Below are 15905 nucleotides of genomic sequence, written 5' to 3' on the forward strand. Positions count from 1 at the left end.
TATATATTTATGTATTGTATAAGTCAGAGTTTCTCTAAGTCTGATTGGAGGACAAAGGTCGATCAAAAATTATCGAAACCGATAAATAGTTATCGAAACCGATACATAGTTATCGAAACAACTATACTATACTATAATTATACAAATCGATTATTTCTTATGGAACTCGATTGGTGATAAACCGATGGCTTGATGTGATCAATATTTCCACAAGTTTCAAGTGTACATGCATTGAGTGTCATATCATTCAGCTTTTGTCAGGCAGTTAGCATTCATCGAAATCGATAAATAGTTATCGAATGTTATGGAACGATTTTTGATCGAAATCGATAAGTAAATAACCAAATAGCTTCATGAGTCAATATTTCCACAAGTTTCATAGATGAGTATGCATTGAGTGTCATATCATTCAGCTTTTGTCAGGCAGCCTCAGAGAATATAGCTTCTGCCATAAATTCGCTAGAAGATCTAACCTAAGAGCATACACATTTCTGTGAATGATATGACTATGTTTTCAGTTTCGTTAGCGATGAGAATCAATATTTCTATAAGTTTTATATTTCATAGATCAGCATGTATTGAGTGTCATATCATTTAGCTTTTGTCAGGCAGCCTCAGATAATGTAGCTTCTGCCATAAATTCGCTAGAAGATCTAACCTAAGAGCATATACATTTCTGTGAATGATATGATTATGTTTTCCGTTTCGCTCTTAGCTCTTAGCTCTTAGCTGTTAGTGTTTGGCTGTTGGATGTTAGTTGTTTTGTTGATTGTAGGCTAATGGCTTTTGGCTGTGAACTGCTGCTAGCTGTTAGCTTTCAACTGTTAGTTGTTGTTGGCTGTTCTGTTAACAGTTGGATGTTCTGCTATCCGTTGGCTGTTTGCTGTTAGTTGGAGTTGTTAGCTGTTGCTCTCTCTCTCTCTTTTTCTCTCTCTCTCTCTCTTCCTCTGCCTCTCTCCCTCTCTCTCCGATTCTCGCCCTTTTTATCTCTTTCTATAAAGATGTATATACCTCTAAATTTCCAATTCAAAGTTCTGCTCCATTAGATATATTTATGGTGTTGCTTGCTATTTCAGTGCCAACAGCAGATGTTTCGGCCGCAATTAAAGCACTCAAATGACCGCAAATGTTGTTGACGACGATGACGACCTTCAAGTGAATCTCAGACTACACTACATAAATACGTATAATTTGACTTAATTGCGCAAAATAATCATAATTTTTCTGTTTGTTTTCGGCCAAAGGCAACAGAAACAACAATCAAATATTCTGTGCGGTGTCGAGTGGGTGGCTGGAGGGTGGTGGGCTGGTGTTGACCTGCTTTTGTTATCATCAAATGTTTGGCCAGCACACATGTGTGCGCAAAGTTTTCGCCGCCGTCGACACATTAAATGAAATTTAATTCCTGCTGCCGTCATAAGCAGGCGGGACAGGCGGACCAGGCGGGCCAGCAGCTGCCGGACAGGCTTAGAGCCAAGGCAAACCGCCAAAAACTGTAGCCGTTGTGCCTGTCTTGCCACGCCCACTTTATTTTTTCCTGTTACCCCCTTGTGGCCTGTATACGTGTGATGCCGCCATTTAAATGTTATTTAACGCTGCCACCCAGAAAGTGGCCTGGCCACTGCTGCTGCTGATGTGCTCTGGCTTGGCTCGGTCGGGCCTGGCCTGGCTGGCCTGCACTGTTCTGCTGTTTGTGTTATATTCTGTGGGCGTGGCATACTCATAAAACGTCGCACAGTTGTTGCAAAATTTGTGGCCTCAACGTTTGTTTAAAAGCCGCACAAGATCCGAGCCAAAATTACCACAGAGCAAAAAAATTGAGAAAAAATGGTAAAAATTTCACGCTCATCTGACTAAATGGTTTTATAGCTTTTGATATTTGCTCATTTGTGTGTTTGGGGCCAAAAATACGTAGATATTATTTGATTGTTGTTGTTGCTGTTGTTGTTGCTGTTGCTGTTGTAATTTATGAGCGGTCAGTTTTGGGGCCAGCACGTACACCCTTCGCACCCTTCGCACCCTTCGTTTGCTTCGTTAGCCCTTTCCGCTTGCCCTCCCTTTGGCCAACCCAAATTCATAAGCCAAGCCAAAAACCAATCATATCAAATTTGTGTAGCCTACTTTGGATCGTTTCGGCCTGTCCAAAACGCTTGCGTTGGCTATATTTCTCGGATTTTTCATTGCCTCGCTTGCCTTTCGCCATTTCGTTTGCTTTAGCCTCCTTTTCCTCTTTTTATTTGATTTTATTTTTTTTCTTTGGGGGCTTTTTAGGATTTGTATGTCTTAATCATATTTTATGTTTTATATTTCGCGCTTCAAGTATTTGATGGTTGACTAGCCCAATAGAGCCCAGGCTCTAAGGCGCATAATTTGTGACTCGGCTGGGCGACAGACGGCGCGTGTTGCTGTGCTGCAGGTCAGGAGACGAGAGTCATGTGCGGTCACCAATTAGCGTTTATGTGTGCATTAATCTTCATTTTGCATAAGCAAGCCAGCTGCTCATAGATAAAAGGAGGGAAGAGAGGGCGCGAGAGAGAGAGAGAGAGAGAGAGAGAGTGCGATCATCATTTAGGAAGTGTGTGACATAAACAAGATTTGCGTGCATGCCAAATAGGTAGGGCAGGATTACAGCTGTCTGAAATAATAAAGAGCAGGAGAGTGTGAGGTCATCAAATTTGTCATAATAAATGGAAATGATAAATGTATGAATATGGGCTCTTATTATACATATATAATATAACCTATAAATAAAATAAAATAAAATAAATATATAAAAAGTATATATAACATATATAAATAATATGTAATAATAATTATGAAAAAAATGTAATATAAATAAATAAAATAATTATATTTTATTTTAAGTCAAAAATCACATATATTTATTTTATATAATATTTAATGATATTTACATATAATTTTGCTATTTGTTCAAAATATTTTTATTAATAAATTATATTACTAATGTTCAGGCACGAACATAGGGATTGCAAGCATGATCATTTCGTCAAGAATACTAACAATTATTAAATTTGTATTTGTCCTGAATATTATTTAGAAATCCACAGATAGCAGTTCTGGACGTTACCCACTTTGGCCCCCCCGCAGAATGTTCATGCACATGCATGAACATAAAAATATGATAAGTAGGGGAACGTACGCGCTATGCACTCGACAACTAGCATAAAATAAACGACACATGTTTCAAGTGTGAACTGTCAAACTGGGCACAAATTATGACCCTGACCCTTAGCGATTGGAATACGTAGGAGGCGAGCGCTGAGCATTACAAACTCAGCGATAGCATAATAATAGCTAATAAACCAATGCGGAGTCTTACAAACTACGCGATAAGTTAAGAATATGTAATAGACCAATGCTGAGCCTTACACACTCAGCAATAGAAGCACTAGATTTAATGGTTAAAATTATACATGAGTCTGGGTATAAAAACCCGGGCCCAGCAGAATAAAGAATCAATACAAAACTAAACACCATCATAATGAAGTGTATTCGTTCATGGTCCTTCGAGCCGGATGAAGTATTTTGAATACTTCAATTTCATCCACAAGGAAAAATGTTTGTGATTAGTACAAAGTGAAGTGCTAGTATTATAGATTTGTGCATTGGCTTTCCAACCCAAGCTGTGAGTCGAGGCACAGCAAGATCAACCTGGTGATCAAAACAAAAAAACCTCCAACGGGATAAGCCAATGGATCTACAATAAACAAACAACTGTGTCGTCAACCATCAATATTTAAAGAGAAATATGGTGGCATAATGGCAGAAATCAGAACCAATAAAGAGTTCATGAAAGTCGAAGTTGCCGACCACGCCATAGACACAAAACAACTTTATAGTTGGGAAACGAGACCAGAAACATCAAAGCAAGAGATGTTTTCATTTGGTTGGTCGAGCCCAATAGAGAAGTTGGTAAGCCTTGTGGACGAAAGAGCTCAAAGAGTAAGGCTGCACATTGAAGAGGTGCTGGCCAACATTGAGCTCAGCAACCAGGATGAAATCGTTAGCTACAAAGATACGCTAGATTTCCTCTGGAAGAAAGTCCAGTCAACACTGAAAGATTTGGAGGTTAAATATGAAAGGCCTGCCTTCGAAATCGAGTACATAGACGAACTGGAACTCAAAGTGTACACAGTGTCGAAAAAACTGGAAAGGAAAATAAGTGCACTGCAAATCGTAAAAGAAGACACTCCAAAGCGACCGAAACCGACACTTCCTCACTTTAATGGAAGTCCTAAGGCGTGGCCAACGTTCTTCGAGCAGTTCACCAAAATAATTCACAACAGAAAGGATATCAGCGACAAGACGAAACTGATATACCTCAAAATGTATCTCAAAGGAGAAGGTCAACGAGTTATAAGCCATTTCTCAATTGGAGTGGGTAACTACAATTCAGCGTGGGACTATTTATGCAAACGCTACAAACGTTATTTGCCTGTGGACATGGAACTGCTGAAGGATAACGATGAAGGCAGTATCCGCAATTGCGTGAGCACCTCTGATAACAGTGACAACGTCACAGCTGATGAGAAGACCGCATATCAGGCTGCTTTGGATGCAATAGTGTTCAAAAAGTGGGACTACAACCCGCCGGCAAGCCTCCACGTGGGAGGAAATATAAATAAAGCTACTGAACAACGTAATAAGGTTCAAGTGGTAACAACAAAACCAAATATAGGTGAAGACAAGAGATCGATAAAAAAGATCTGGGCTCCACCAGCTCCGACAAAGGATCCGGAGCACATAGAAGATGCGGACGAGAATGGAATTTCTGCCACAACTTCGACATCAACGTTGAGTATCACTGAAGATACATCAACAGATATCCAATTGGAAGTTCGACCAATGGATGATATTTCCACAGTTGGCAGCACGACGGAAGAACAAACTTCTGCGGAGACTGCAACAGCGACTGGAAGTGCAGCTGAAGAGAAAAGCGACAATACCGACTCAAACTCTTCAGTGATGACCACAGCAGCGCCACCAACAATGGAAACTAAAGCTGCAAGTACAATTACATCAGAAAAGGAGTCAATTGGAAGTAGCAGCAACATATTAAAGGAAACAACAATGACCACTACAAGCGAAACAATAGGCACAATAAGGCATCAGAATCAACAGAAGGACGTCTATCACTTGGAGGCTTTGGCCTCAGCAATAATGAAGCGATCGACAACTTCCTCAACAGATGCAATCAGCTGTATTAATGCAACAAACGATGACACCTACAAGCCGCAGAAGTTCTTTAAAGAGGCACGACTTCACTTGGCATGGGAGCCACCACCTGAGCAAAAGACCAAGGTGATGGTGGCATACTCGGTTTATCTGGTTGTCACATTCTCTGGGCCCTGCAGAATGTTCAGGCACGAACATAGGGATTGCAAGCATGATCATTTCGTCAAGAATACTAACAATTATTAAATTTGTATTTGTCCTGAATATTATTTAGAAATCCACAGATAGCAGTTCTGGACGTTACCCACTTTGGCCCCCCCGCAGAATGTTCATGCACATGCATGAACATAAAAATATGATAAGTAGGGGAACGTACGCGCTATGCACTCGACAACTAGCATAAAATAAACGACACATGTTTCAAGTGTGAACTGTCAAACTGGGCACAAATTATGACCCTGACCCTTAGCGATTGGAATACGTAGGAGGCGAGCGCTGAGCATTACAAACTCAGCGATAGCATAATAATAGCTAATAAACCAATGCGGAGTCTTACAAACTACGCGATAAGTTAAGAATATGTAATAGACCAATGCTGAGCCTTACACACTCAGCAATAGAAGCACTAGATTTAATGGTTAAAATTATACATGAGTCTGGGTATAAAAACCCGGGCCCAGCAGAATAAAGAATCAATACAAAACTAAACACCATCATAGTAAAGTGTATTCGTTCAACTAATAAATAAAAAAAAAAAAACTAAAAAATTAAATGCGCTTAAATGCATTTAATTTTTTAGTTTTAATTTTCTTTACTTTAACCCCTATAAAATATTACATTCAAATTTATTGCAATCCAGCTCCTCCTCCCTATTCCCTCTTACCACTACATTCATCAACCTTTCCTCTCATTTATACTCTTACATCACTTAGAGCTTAAGAGTATCCTTGAAAATTATTTTATTTTTTTGTTTTCTTCCAAAAAATATTTATATTTGTATAATTAATTATTTAACGCACTTAACACGTTTTGTTTGTTCACTCCAAGCATAATTCGCTTGCATTAAAGTATTTATTTATAGCCATATTGGGGCATTTTGAATGCTTAGTTCCCTCTTTTAGCTGCTCAGTCTGTTAGCTCAAGTGGCCGAAAAGGACTTGACTGGATTTTACATAAATGCCAAATAAAAATCTTGGCCAAAATGCAACAGCGGGAACGGCGTGGCAGCCGGCGTATCCGTCGTTAGGCTGCCCACAAAATGCTCCACTTAACGGTCGACTAGGCACAAGGTCGGCAAAATCAACAAAAGCTGCGCTGCGGACTTTCAATAATTGGGGCCGGCATGAGCCCTAGGGATAGGGCCAAGACGACGGCGGTTTTGTGTGGGCCGGCGGGGGCGGGGGCGGTGTTGCGCTACAATGGGGAGGCCTGGCTCGGCCTGGCTCGGCCGGCACTTCATCAGCGGGGCAATTGAAGCGTGTGGCCTGGGCCGGACTCAGGTTTCTGGCCGGGCACTAAATTACGTTTAGTGGGTTAATAAAATGCCAAGCACTTTATGCAAATTGAATTAAATGGAGCTTAGCTCAGGATCTGGCTCGTTGGCCTGACTTCCGGCAGGACAAGCGAAAGCGCTTGTAAAATGCGCTCCCAGATGCTTTCTCTGAGGCTCACTCTCTCTTCTTATCTCTCTTCCTCTCTCTGTCTCTCTCTCTCCGTCTCTGTCTCTGTCTCTGCCTGTCTGTCTCTCCAGCTCTTGCAGTGTACGTAAGCAACATTTCAATGCATTATTTATAAAGGATTAGCACCGAGAGCAACTGTCGTGCATGCCAAACGGAAGATGGCACAAACAGGAACAGGAAGGAAAAACCTTTGCCTAACGAGAATTACTAATTGCCCACGTTCATGTCTGTGCATGTACAGGCATGTGAGTGTGTGCGAGCTCTATTGTTGTTGCTTTTAATTATATGCATTATGAGACGCTCATTAACAAAGCAAATGAAGAAAGTCAAAAGTGTGTAAGTCGAAATGACGGACGAGACCCACACACGGCCAGCGAACCACCGAGCCAAAACACACCACATCAGCCACCCACCAAATGCGACAGACACCTGCACAGCTGCTCTGAGCAAACATCATTTAAATTTATAAAGCCACAACGACAACAACAACAACAACAGCAGCTCTGAAACAATGTGACTAGCATATTTGTGAGATGCGCTGATGGCATCACATAATAGACACTTGCAAAGGATTATCTGCATAGAATGGCTCTATATTTGGTATGTTAAAAATATTGCAAATATGTTTATAAAAAAACCTAAAACTTTTTCTTTATTTTAATTTATACATTTTACATACATATTTTGAGCTTACCATTATTTATTAAATTGTATGTATTTAAATTTTAATTTTATTTATTCAAATTTTATAATTTTTTCGATGTCTCAGATATTTTTCAAAAACTTTTAAAAAAATTTTATATATTTATATAATAATTTCTTCAATATCTGAGATATTTTTCATACACTTTAGTAAAATTCGTATAGATATTTTTGGTATTTTTTGTATTCCAAAAATAATAGAATAATTATATTTTTAAGCCTTTTGCTATTATTGTTGTACTTGGAGCAAAAAAGTCGAATAATATTATAATAATTCCATATATTCTAATTCTCTTTAATATATTAATAATTTAATATTATTATATTATATATGTATATTGATATATCAATAAAGTATCAAAATAAATATATATAAATTCATGATGTTATTACTGACACTCTGAGAAAAGATTCAGAGAGCAACGACTTCGTTCGCGATCGGATAGAGCACGAGTTGACTTTTCTCTGGCTGAATTCAGTGAAGCAAAGGTCTCTTGTGTGTGTGTATCGGTACGAGGGTTTTGCTCGCTATCGCATATCAATTGCGTACGTGAATTGAGTGCGGGCATGTGTATGTTAATGTGAAGACCATTTGACCATTACTGAGCCTCATTGCACGGACGTCAATCGTATCTCTCCCTATGCTCGATGGTCGTTTAAAGAGCGTCACACGAAGAGTTCAATTCAAGACGCTCAATAAAACGAAAACAAAAACGAAAAGAATTCTGATTTTTGCTCATATATCAGTATTAGAGTTTATAATTAATATTAAAATAGGACTAGCTTAGAACTTAAACATACATCTAACTCATTAAATTATTTTATAGACCCATAAAGCAAAACCCCATTTTGACCCAATTAAATTCTCTTTCTTATCCTAATTTATATATCAAAGTGCTTCCTCCAATTACATCACATTACACAAATTATCTAATGATAATATTTTCCGCTCATCTCTAATTCACATATGTGTGGTACACCTGTATATGTATACATTATAAATATATATGTAGGTCTGTTGCAAAGCTGTGCACGTGTCTGCAAAATGGAATGAATGGAAAATCCTTTTGTGCAAGCAAAAAAAAAAAAAACAATTTTTATGTTTTTAAATGGAAATATACGCCTCGGAATTTTACATAATTAACTCACAATGTGAATGTGTGTGTGTGAGTGTGTGTGTTTTTGTATTTATGCAAGAACATAAAAGGACAGCCCCACCTCACTGAACACGTCTGTGTATGTGTGTGTGTGGGCGTGTGTGTGTGAGGCATTTAAGCAGAAAGGAGCTACTGACAACAACAACAGCACGAGAAACAAGAACAACAACAACAACCCGTTCACCAATTCCCAGAGGACTTAAGTTAATTATCACATTTTTTACACACAATTTTACTTTGCATTGATGCGTTACTGTGGGCGTTAAAGCTGGGGGCATGGCTAGGCCGCACATTAAAGCGTAATTATGTGTATAATTTGGCTGTAATTTGCTGTAAAGCACATGATACGAGCGCGATTAAACAGCTCCCAAAAAGTTAAAACAGCTAATTAATATGTAATTAAAAATTATTCAAAAATTCGATTTTCTGTATCTTACATAAACGAGAATCGAGAGATTTAATTTAAGTTATATATACTTATATTATTATGCTTTTAGCAAAACCCAAGATCACCTATTTTACTCTCTGTCTCTTTTCACTTACTCCCTCCTCCACACTCCCCATCTCTTGCTCTCTCCCTCTCTATCTCTTTCATGCCAAGCGTGTGTTTGACTCTTTGGCCTTCTTATCGATGCTAACAATTTGCAAATGACTTTCACTTTAATCGCGAGGACTGCGCAATTTGTAGCCAATGTTAATAACAAAAAGTACAAAAAATAAAAATAAAAAACGAAAACAAATAAATGGAATTATTTTCAACAAACATGCTCGTAAGCACTCACTCGAAATTCTATCGAACGCGCTAAGTATGTAGGCTGGCCACGTGCTAAGTTCCCATAAAATGCACATTAGAACGAGTTGAAGTTCATCGCCATGATGTGATAGACTGAGTCATGCCCTATATAAATATGCTTAAAAACAAATGAAAATGATAGTTTCAATAAGGGTCAAAAGTTTGTGGTAAAATAAAATTATATGTACGATGATAGAGAATGCATCTGAAACTGTTAAAAATATTTTATAAGAGTAAGTCAGTTATTAAAAAAAAAACAAAAAAGGGATAAGAAATAAAGAAATAAAATGCTTGTTAAACTTAACATTATATAAATATTTTACTCAAATAATTGAATAATTAATTTGCATTCTTATATATGGTAAATTTCTCTTCTATATATAGCTAAACATCTTCCTAGATGATAGTTTTCCACGACTCCTCTTATGAACTAGTCTAGACTGCCAAGTCTTAGTCGAAACCTCTTTCCATCTCTACAATGCTGTACTTGCAGGGTATTTAGACAAACGTTTGGGCAAGCGTAGCCAGGAAATGGCATCGGGAGCAGGATCTTCGCGCATTACATTAATATTTATCAGCCATGCAATTACGATTAGAGCAGACAAACTATTGACTGAGGCTCGATGGCTCTATTGGTCTATGGCTCTATGGCTCGTTTGCGGGAGAAGCGCCAAAAAACATGGCAGCCAAATTGTCAGACAAAGCGATGCGATTGCCTGGCACAATTTATTGATTCGACGCATTGAAATAGTTCTCAGCGGAGCCATTTCAAAGATTTGTACGACAACATTTTTCGCCAGTTCCTGTGTTTCATTTTTTTCTCGGCATTTTTGTTTTTTGTTTTTCGTGCCTTTTCGCTGAAATAGCTGAAAATTCTAACAGACGCGCATAAAAATTCGAATGCTCGTAGTTAAACGCCCATGCACACGGAAGGCTATGTTATAAAGGGGGCGTGGCAGCGGCTATTCAATGAGACAAAGCGCCAGCATATTGGGATTTCGACCGTCCCTAAATCGTTTTTTTTTTCTTTTTGCGTATTCTCTTTGGCAAGGGGATCATTTGAGGGCGGAAGGGAGGTCGCTTTTGACTGCTGTGTGTCGCCTGAACGATAAAGCAATGACAAAAGTCACAGCGATTAAAGTTCAATTGGTGTAACTATCGGCCATTAGAAATTTTGTCGAGCGCAAGGCGAAAAACAGATAAAAATTGGAGTTTTATGCTGCATGAAAATAAAGTTTATTTATTTTATTGTATGAATTGTGAATGATTTTGTGTGAACATAATTTAATAATTTTAATTGCATTACAATCAGATACTAAAAATAATTTAAATAATTGTTGTTTTTAATGTTTTAAATTTATTTTTTAGCAAAGTAAATTTTGCGAGCCTTTAAAAAATATATATTTAATATGTTTTTAATAAATACCTTAAAGTTTTTTCTCATAATTAATATTTTTTTTTTTTTTTTTTTTTTTTTTTTTTTTTTTTGTAAAATGTTTTTCTCATAATTAATTTTTAAATTTAAAATTTGATGTTTCCCTTATTATGAAAGGCTTCTTTAAAAATAGAAAGAAATTTTTAATTAATATATAACATAACATAAAATAGTTCTTTAAAGCAAAATTGCTATAGAAGCAATATATTTATATTTTAATATTACAAAAAATAAATAAATAAATAAATAATTAAAAAATAATAATAATAATAAATAAAACATAAAAAGCAGAGTAACAAATAGCAGTAAACAATAAAATAAATAAATAAAATATAACAAACAATTATTGATACACAATAAAATCAAATTAATTCAATTCATCAGGTCAGTAAAAAAAAAAAAAAAATAAAATAAAAAATAAAAATTAATAAATAAAAATGTTTCAAATAATAAAAGTAAAGTACAATATTATAATTTAAGTGTTTTCGTTATCAATAGAGAATGTGTAGTAGAGGTCAAGAGAATTCCAATTTTAATTAGGTTCGAAATTGTGAAATAAACATATATGTATATAATTATTGTTCACTTTCGGTACGACCTGCTGCAGCTGCAGCTTGTCATTATTATTAAGTGGCACAAGAGCAGATAGCAAGACGGATATTGTGTAAACAATTTCATTTTATATATTTAATTGAAAGCGAAAGTGTTTATGATGTTCTTCGGAGATAACTGTTTCAACTACTTTTACTTTGTGTACATATCTCAATTAAAAATGTGAACTCTTAAATGACAAACTTCATTGAAAGTTTGAAAAGCACTTAGCTTACGAATATAGTTTCAAAGATTTTCCGTTCCGCTGCAAGGCCACGTAAAATTTCGCTGTTTGTTGAGCTCTAATCGCTTGGCAGCTGATGCAATTCAAATGTCAATTGCGTTGATACATTGATATAGTAAATCAAATCCCATTCGATCTGATGTGATCTGAACTGTTCTCTGTCTCGGCTGTCCGCTGTCTGCTGTCTCAGTAAACAATGTATATGCAGGTATGCTGGCAATTATGAAACGAATTACAGCTAAAGGCTTTACTGCACATACGACGTGAGTTCGAGTCGACTGACAGCCTCATGATTTGCGCTGTCACCAATTCAAGTTATTCAGCACACACACTTTTTTCTCTTTCAGCGGCTAATTGCATATTTCGGAAGTTCTATAAAGGCATTGAAGGTGGACGAATTCTAACGGTGTCCATTAATTAACCTCTAAAAGGCAATGCCAGCCACCGAGAACAATCTCTGAACTGAACTGTTGCCGAGCAGCCAACTAACTGGATTAGTCTGCAACGAGAACAAGATAATATATGACTAAATAGTGTATGTCTAACAGATGCTTATCTGTGTACATATATACCGTTAGCTTTTATATTAGACTTTAGCTAGCTTGTCTATATACTTATTATAGCGGCCACAAAATAAATAAAAAACCCAAACAATGCATGCTCAGATAATTATGACAACAGCTCAGTGTCAATAGAGTACGACAGAATTGCGGCAAACCATAAAAATCGTTGGAAAAATATAGTAATTTATTTATGGAATTTTTATAATGGGGGTTTTATACTCTGCAAATGGAAAAGGCAGCAGAAAAACATTTTTAATTAAATTTATATACAAAAAAATAACTCTATTTTGTTTTATAAATTGCGAATATTTAATAAATCTTAGATATGGCTAAAAATTTAATATAAATATATTACATTTTTTATATAAATATTCATATAAATTATCTAAGGACTTCAACTGCAGCTACTCAAGTCGAAAGTACCCAAGAAACTAGTTAGGGTATCACAAAATCGAGTTCTAGCAATTGTGGGTATTCTTGGCAAAGCAATTGAGCCAAATTGTTTCTTGTGATAATTTTGAGAGTAGTAGTAGAGTCAGAGACTTGGCTTGTGGCTCAGTTTAGTAAAACTTTATAGAACAACATTCAATGCAAACAAACAATAATTAAATTCTAATGCAAGAAAAATCCTATGAATAGCAATTTCGATTAGCATATCTATTTCGATTCCCTAACTGAACAATATAAACCACTTGCAAACTGCAACTGACTTGATTCCCATCATAATTCATGCTAATCAACAACAATAATAATTGGCAAGCAATCAATTTTCCGGCCAGCAGCCAGCGGATTGAATATGCCCGATTGTTTCGCATGCTCATTACAATCCAATTCACATGAAGTTGCTAACGAAAATCTTCTCATGAGCAAACCCGCAATCGAACCACTTGGAGCTGCAACAACTACAAACTAAATCATATATATTTTGATTTAACTACCTATGTATGTGTGTGTGTGTATGTGTGCAAAAACAACAATTCAAGATTTCTGTCAATTGGAGAAATGCCAAAAAAGAAAACTGGATATGTAAGACGTGTCTAAAAATAGACGTCGAATTGAGTTTTTCCGATGCACAGACCTGCAACTAAGGTAATTGCATGGTTAGCCGAAGCTGAGATAACCAATTAATTGGTTCAGCTTTATGTCCGATATTTCAATGGAAAATCGGCTCAGGTTGCTCAGTTACAGTTACAGTTACAGTTAGTCGGGCTAGTTAGTAGTCGTGCTTCAATGTTTCTCTCTCTCTCGCTGAGACAATAAACAATTCCAAGCGCACGGCCGTTGATTTATCTCGTGTTTAAGTTCTCCACTTCCACTTGTCTAGGTCTTATTTGAGTGTCAGCTGCGCTAGCAACTGCACGCGCCAAACGCAATCGCAAACGCATTCGCTGTCTAATCCGTTGACAGCTCCACTGCGAATGCATTTGGAATTACCATCCGAGTCCAGCTGATCTCAGGTATCACGTTTCATTGACATACTTCCGCCTCTGTGAGTGTGTGAGGTAGGGCATATAAGAGCCAACTCCATCAGGATGATATTCGGTAACTGCACGCGTAAACAAATACTCACGATGAGTGCCTTGGCCGCTGGCGCTGTCCTGGCGATCGTTGCCATCGTCGTGTTCAACAGCCGGGCGGAGGCCAAGCTGCCGCCCTGGGTGCGACCCAACAGATTGCACAAGTGCCTCAGATCGCGGCCAAACACAACAGAGTCGACGCTGGAGCTGGTGCATATTGTGTTCAGGCACGGCATACGCACACCTGTTGACACCTATCCCAACGATCCCTACATCAAGGACAGCTTCAAGCCCACCGGCTGGGGGCATGTGACCAATGTGAGTTGTTGAGACTTGAGATTTATATATTTTTAAAAATTAATTTTTTAATTAATTTCGGAAATACTTGAACTATTTTCCCAACTTCAAAGCTTAAAATTTATTTAATATTTTTTAAAATGTTCCCATAATTTTATATAAATATATTTATTATATTATGTATTATATTATATTACTATTATTTTATTTATTTTTATTTACTTAAAAGATAATTTATTAATAATAAAATTAAAGGCTAGCTTAGTATTATGGCTATGGCGATATTATTATTATAATTTTTGGAATTTCATATATTTTATATTAAATTTTTACAGAGTACTTATATAAATATATATTATTTTGTCATAAATTTTCACAATTTAAAATTTCATAACTAAAGAGATTTCTAAAATTAGTATTTTAATTAATTAACAATTAAAGCATCAGCTCAAATCAATTTTAAATATATGCTTACATTTTATTTTGCAGCGAGGCAAGAAAGAGCTCTACGATATGGGTCGCTGGCTGCATCGACGCTACGGCGACTTTATGGGTTCCTTTTACAGACCCGACGTAAGTTTCACTCCGACTCTTAGCCAGGCCGACTAATATATGTATATCTAATATATTACTATCTAGCGCCTGCACGCTCAGGCAACGGCATCGCCGCGTGCCATGATGTCGCTCCAGACGACGCTGGCCAGCATGTTTGAGCCGCGTGGCACGGCAATGGAGTGGAACAAGCAGCTCAACTGGCAGCCCATACCCATATTCTCGGAGCCGCTGGATCAGGATTCGGTAGGCAGTGTGTGAAGTAAATATGGCTCACAGAAATGAATAACTCGAAAGATCTTTAATAGTTGCTGCTGGTGCGCACGCCCTGTCCGCGTTACTTCGAGGCGCGGGACGAGGTGTTCCAGCTGCCGGAGGTGATTGCGCAGCAGGCGCCCTATGCAGACATGTTGCGGGAGCTGAGCAATCTGACGGGCATGGAGATGCGCAATGCGGAGGATGTGAACTCCTTGTACATAACTCTGCTAGCCGAGCAGGAGTTTGGCTACAAACTGCCCGACTGGGCCAAGGATTACTTTCCGGAGCGCATGCAATTCCTGGCCGAGCAGAGCTACATCTACAATGCGTACACGCCCGAGATGCAGAAGATCAAGGGCGGCCCCTTCCTGCGCAAGATGTACGACGAGATGCTGGCCAAGCAGGCGGGCACGCTGAAGCCCAAGAATCGCGGCATGTTCATCTACACGGGCCACGACTGGACCGTGGGCAACATACTCTCCGCCCTGGGTCTCTGGAAACGTCAAATGCCGCGCTTTCGCCGTGATGGCCATCTTTGAGACGCATCGACACGTCAAGACGGGAGAATACTATGTGGAGGTAATGCATATATAACTCTGACTTTGCTATGGATATTGATATAACATTTCCTTTCATCTCTGCAGATCTTCTTGCGCAACGATGAATTCGGCTGCTTAGAGCAGCTGAAGCTGGCCGACTGCGCGCTGCAGTGCCCACTGAACCGCCTCGTCGAGCTGAGCGCATCGGTGCTGCCCAACGAGCCCATGGAGCAGCGCTGTCGCGCTCGCAACGCCGATTTTGTGGAACCGCCGCCACGCAAAATCGATCAGTAACAAATTTGATGGAACCGCAACGTAATGTGCTCAGTATACAGTATTAGATGAAGATAGCTGGTCACAAAATCAGCGAAAAAAGAATACA

General features: G+C 38.0%; 2 protein-coding genes and 1 long non-coding RNA gene across 3 annotated transcripts; all 3 read left to right on the top strand.

Annotated features, from left to right (window-relative positions):
- Window positions 1-2985: 2985 nt before the first annotated feature.
- On the top strand, window positions 2986-5926 carry LOC149269279 (uncharacterized). The gene has a single exon (XM_089467307.1). The coding sequence runs from the start codon at window positions 3781-3783 to the stop codon at window positions 5440-5442; it is 1662 nt and encodes a 553-aa protein (XP_089323433.1). The 5' UTR covers window positions 2986-3780; the 3' UTR covers window positions 5443-5926.
- A 5502-nt stretch (window positions 5927-11428) lies between these two features.
- Window positions 11429-12640, top strand: LOC149269280 (uncharacterized). The gene is made up of 2 exons (XR_016269626.1): window positions 11429-12060; window positions 12145-12640. It is a non-coding gene; the product is annotated as an uncharacterized LOC149269280 (long non-coding RNA).
- Window positions 12641-13449: 809 nt separating this feature from the next.
- Window positions 13450-15817, top strand: LOC149269281 (prostatic acid phosphatase). Its single transcript, XM_089466475.1, is given in 6 exon segments — window positions 13450-14195; window positions 14664-14747; window positions 14814-14972; window positions 15035-15499; window positions 15501-15563; window positions 15629-15817. Coding segments are annotated over 6 exon segments (1263 nt in total). The 5' UTR covers window positions 13450-13892.
- Window positions 15818-15905: the final 88 nt, after the last annotated feature.

This window comes from Drosophila arizonae, chromosome 4, assembly GCF_054131065.1.
Source record: "Drosophila arizonae isolate 15081-1271.41 chromosome 4, UAZ_ARI_1.0, whole genome shotgun sequence".
Classification (NCBI taxonomy): Eukaryota; Metazoa; Arthropoda; class Insecta; order Diptera; family Drosophilidae; genus Drosophila; species Drosophila arizonae.

Coding starts and splice junctions, on each gene's coding strand:
- LOC149269279 (XM_089467307.1), top strand. CDS start 3,781: ATGGCAGAAATCAGAACCAATAAAGAGTTCATGAAAGTCGAAGTTGCC.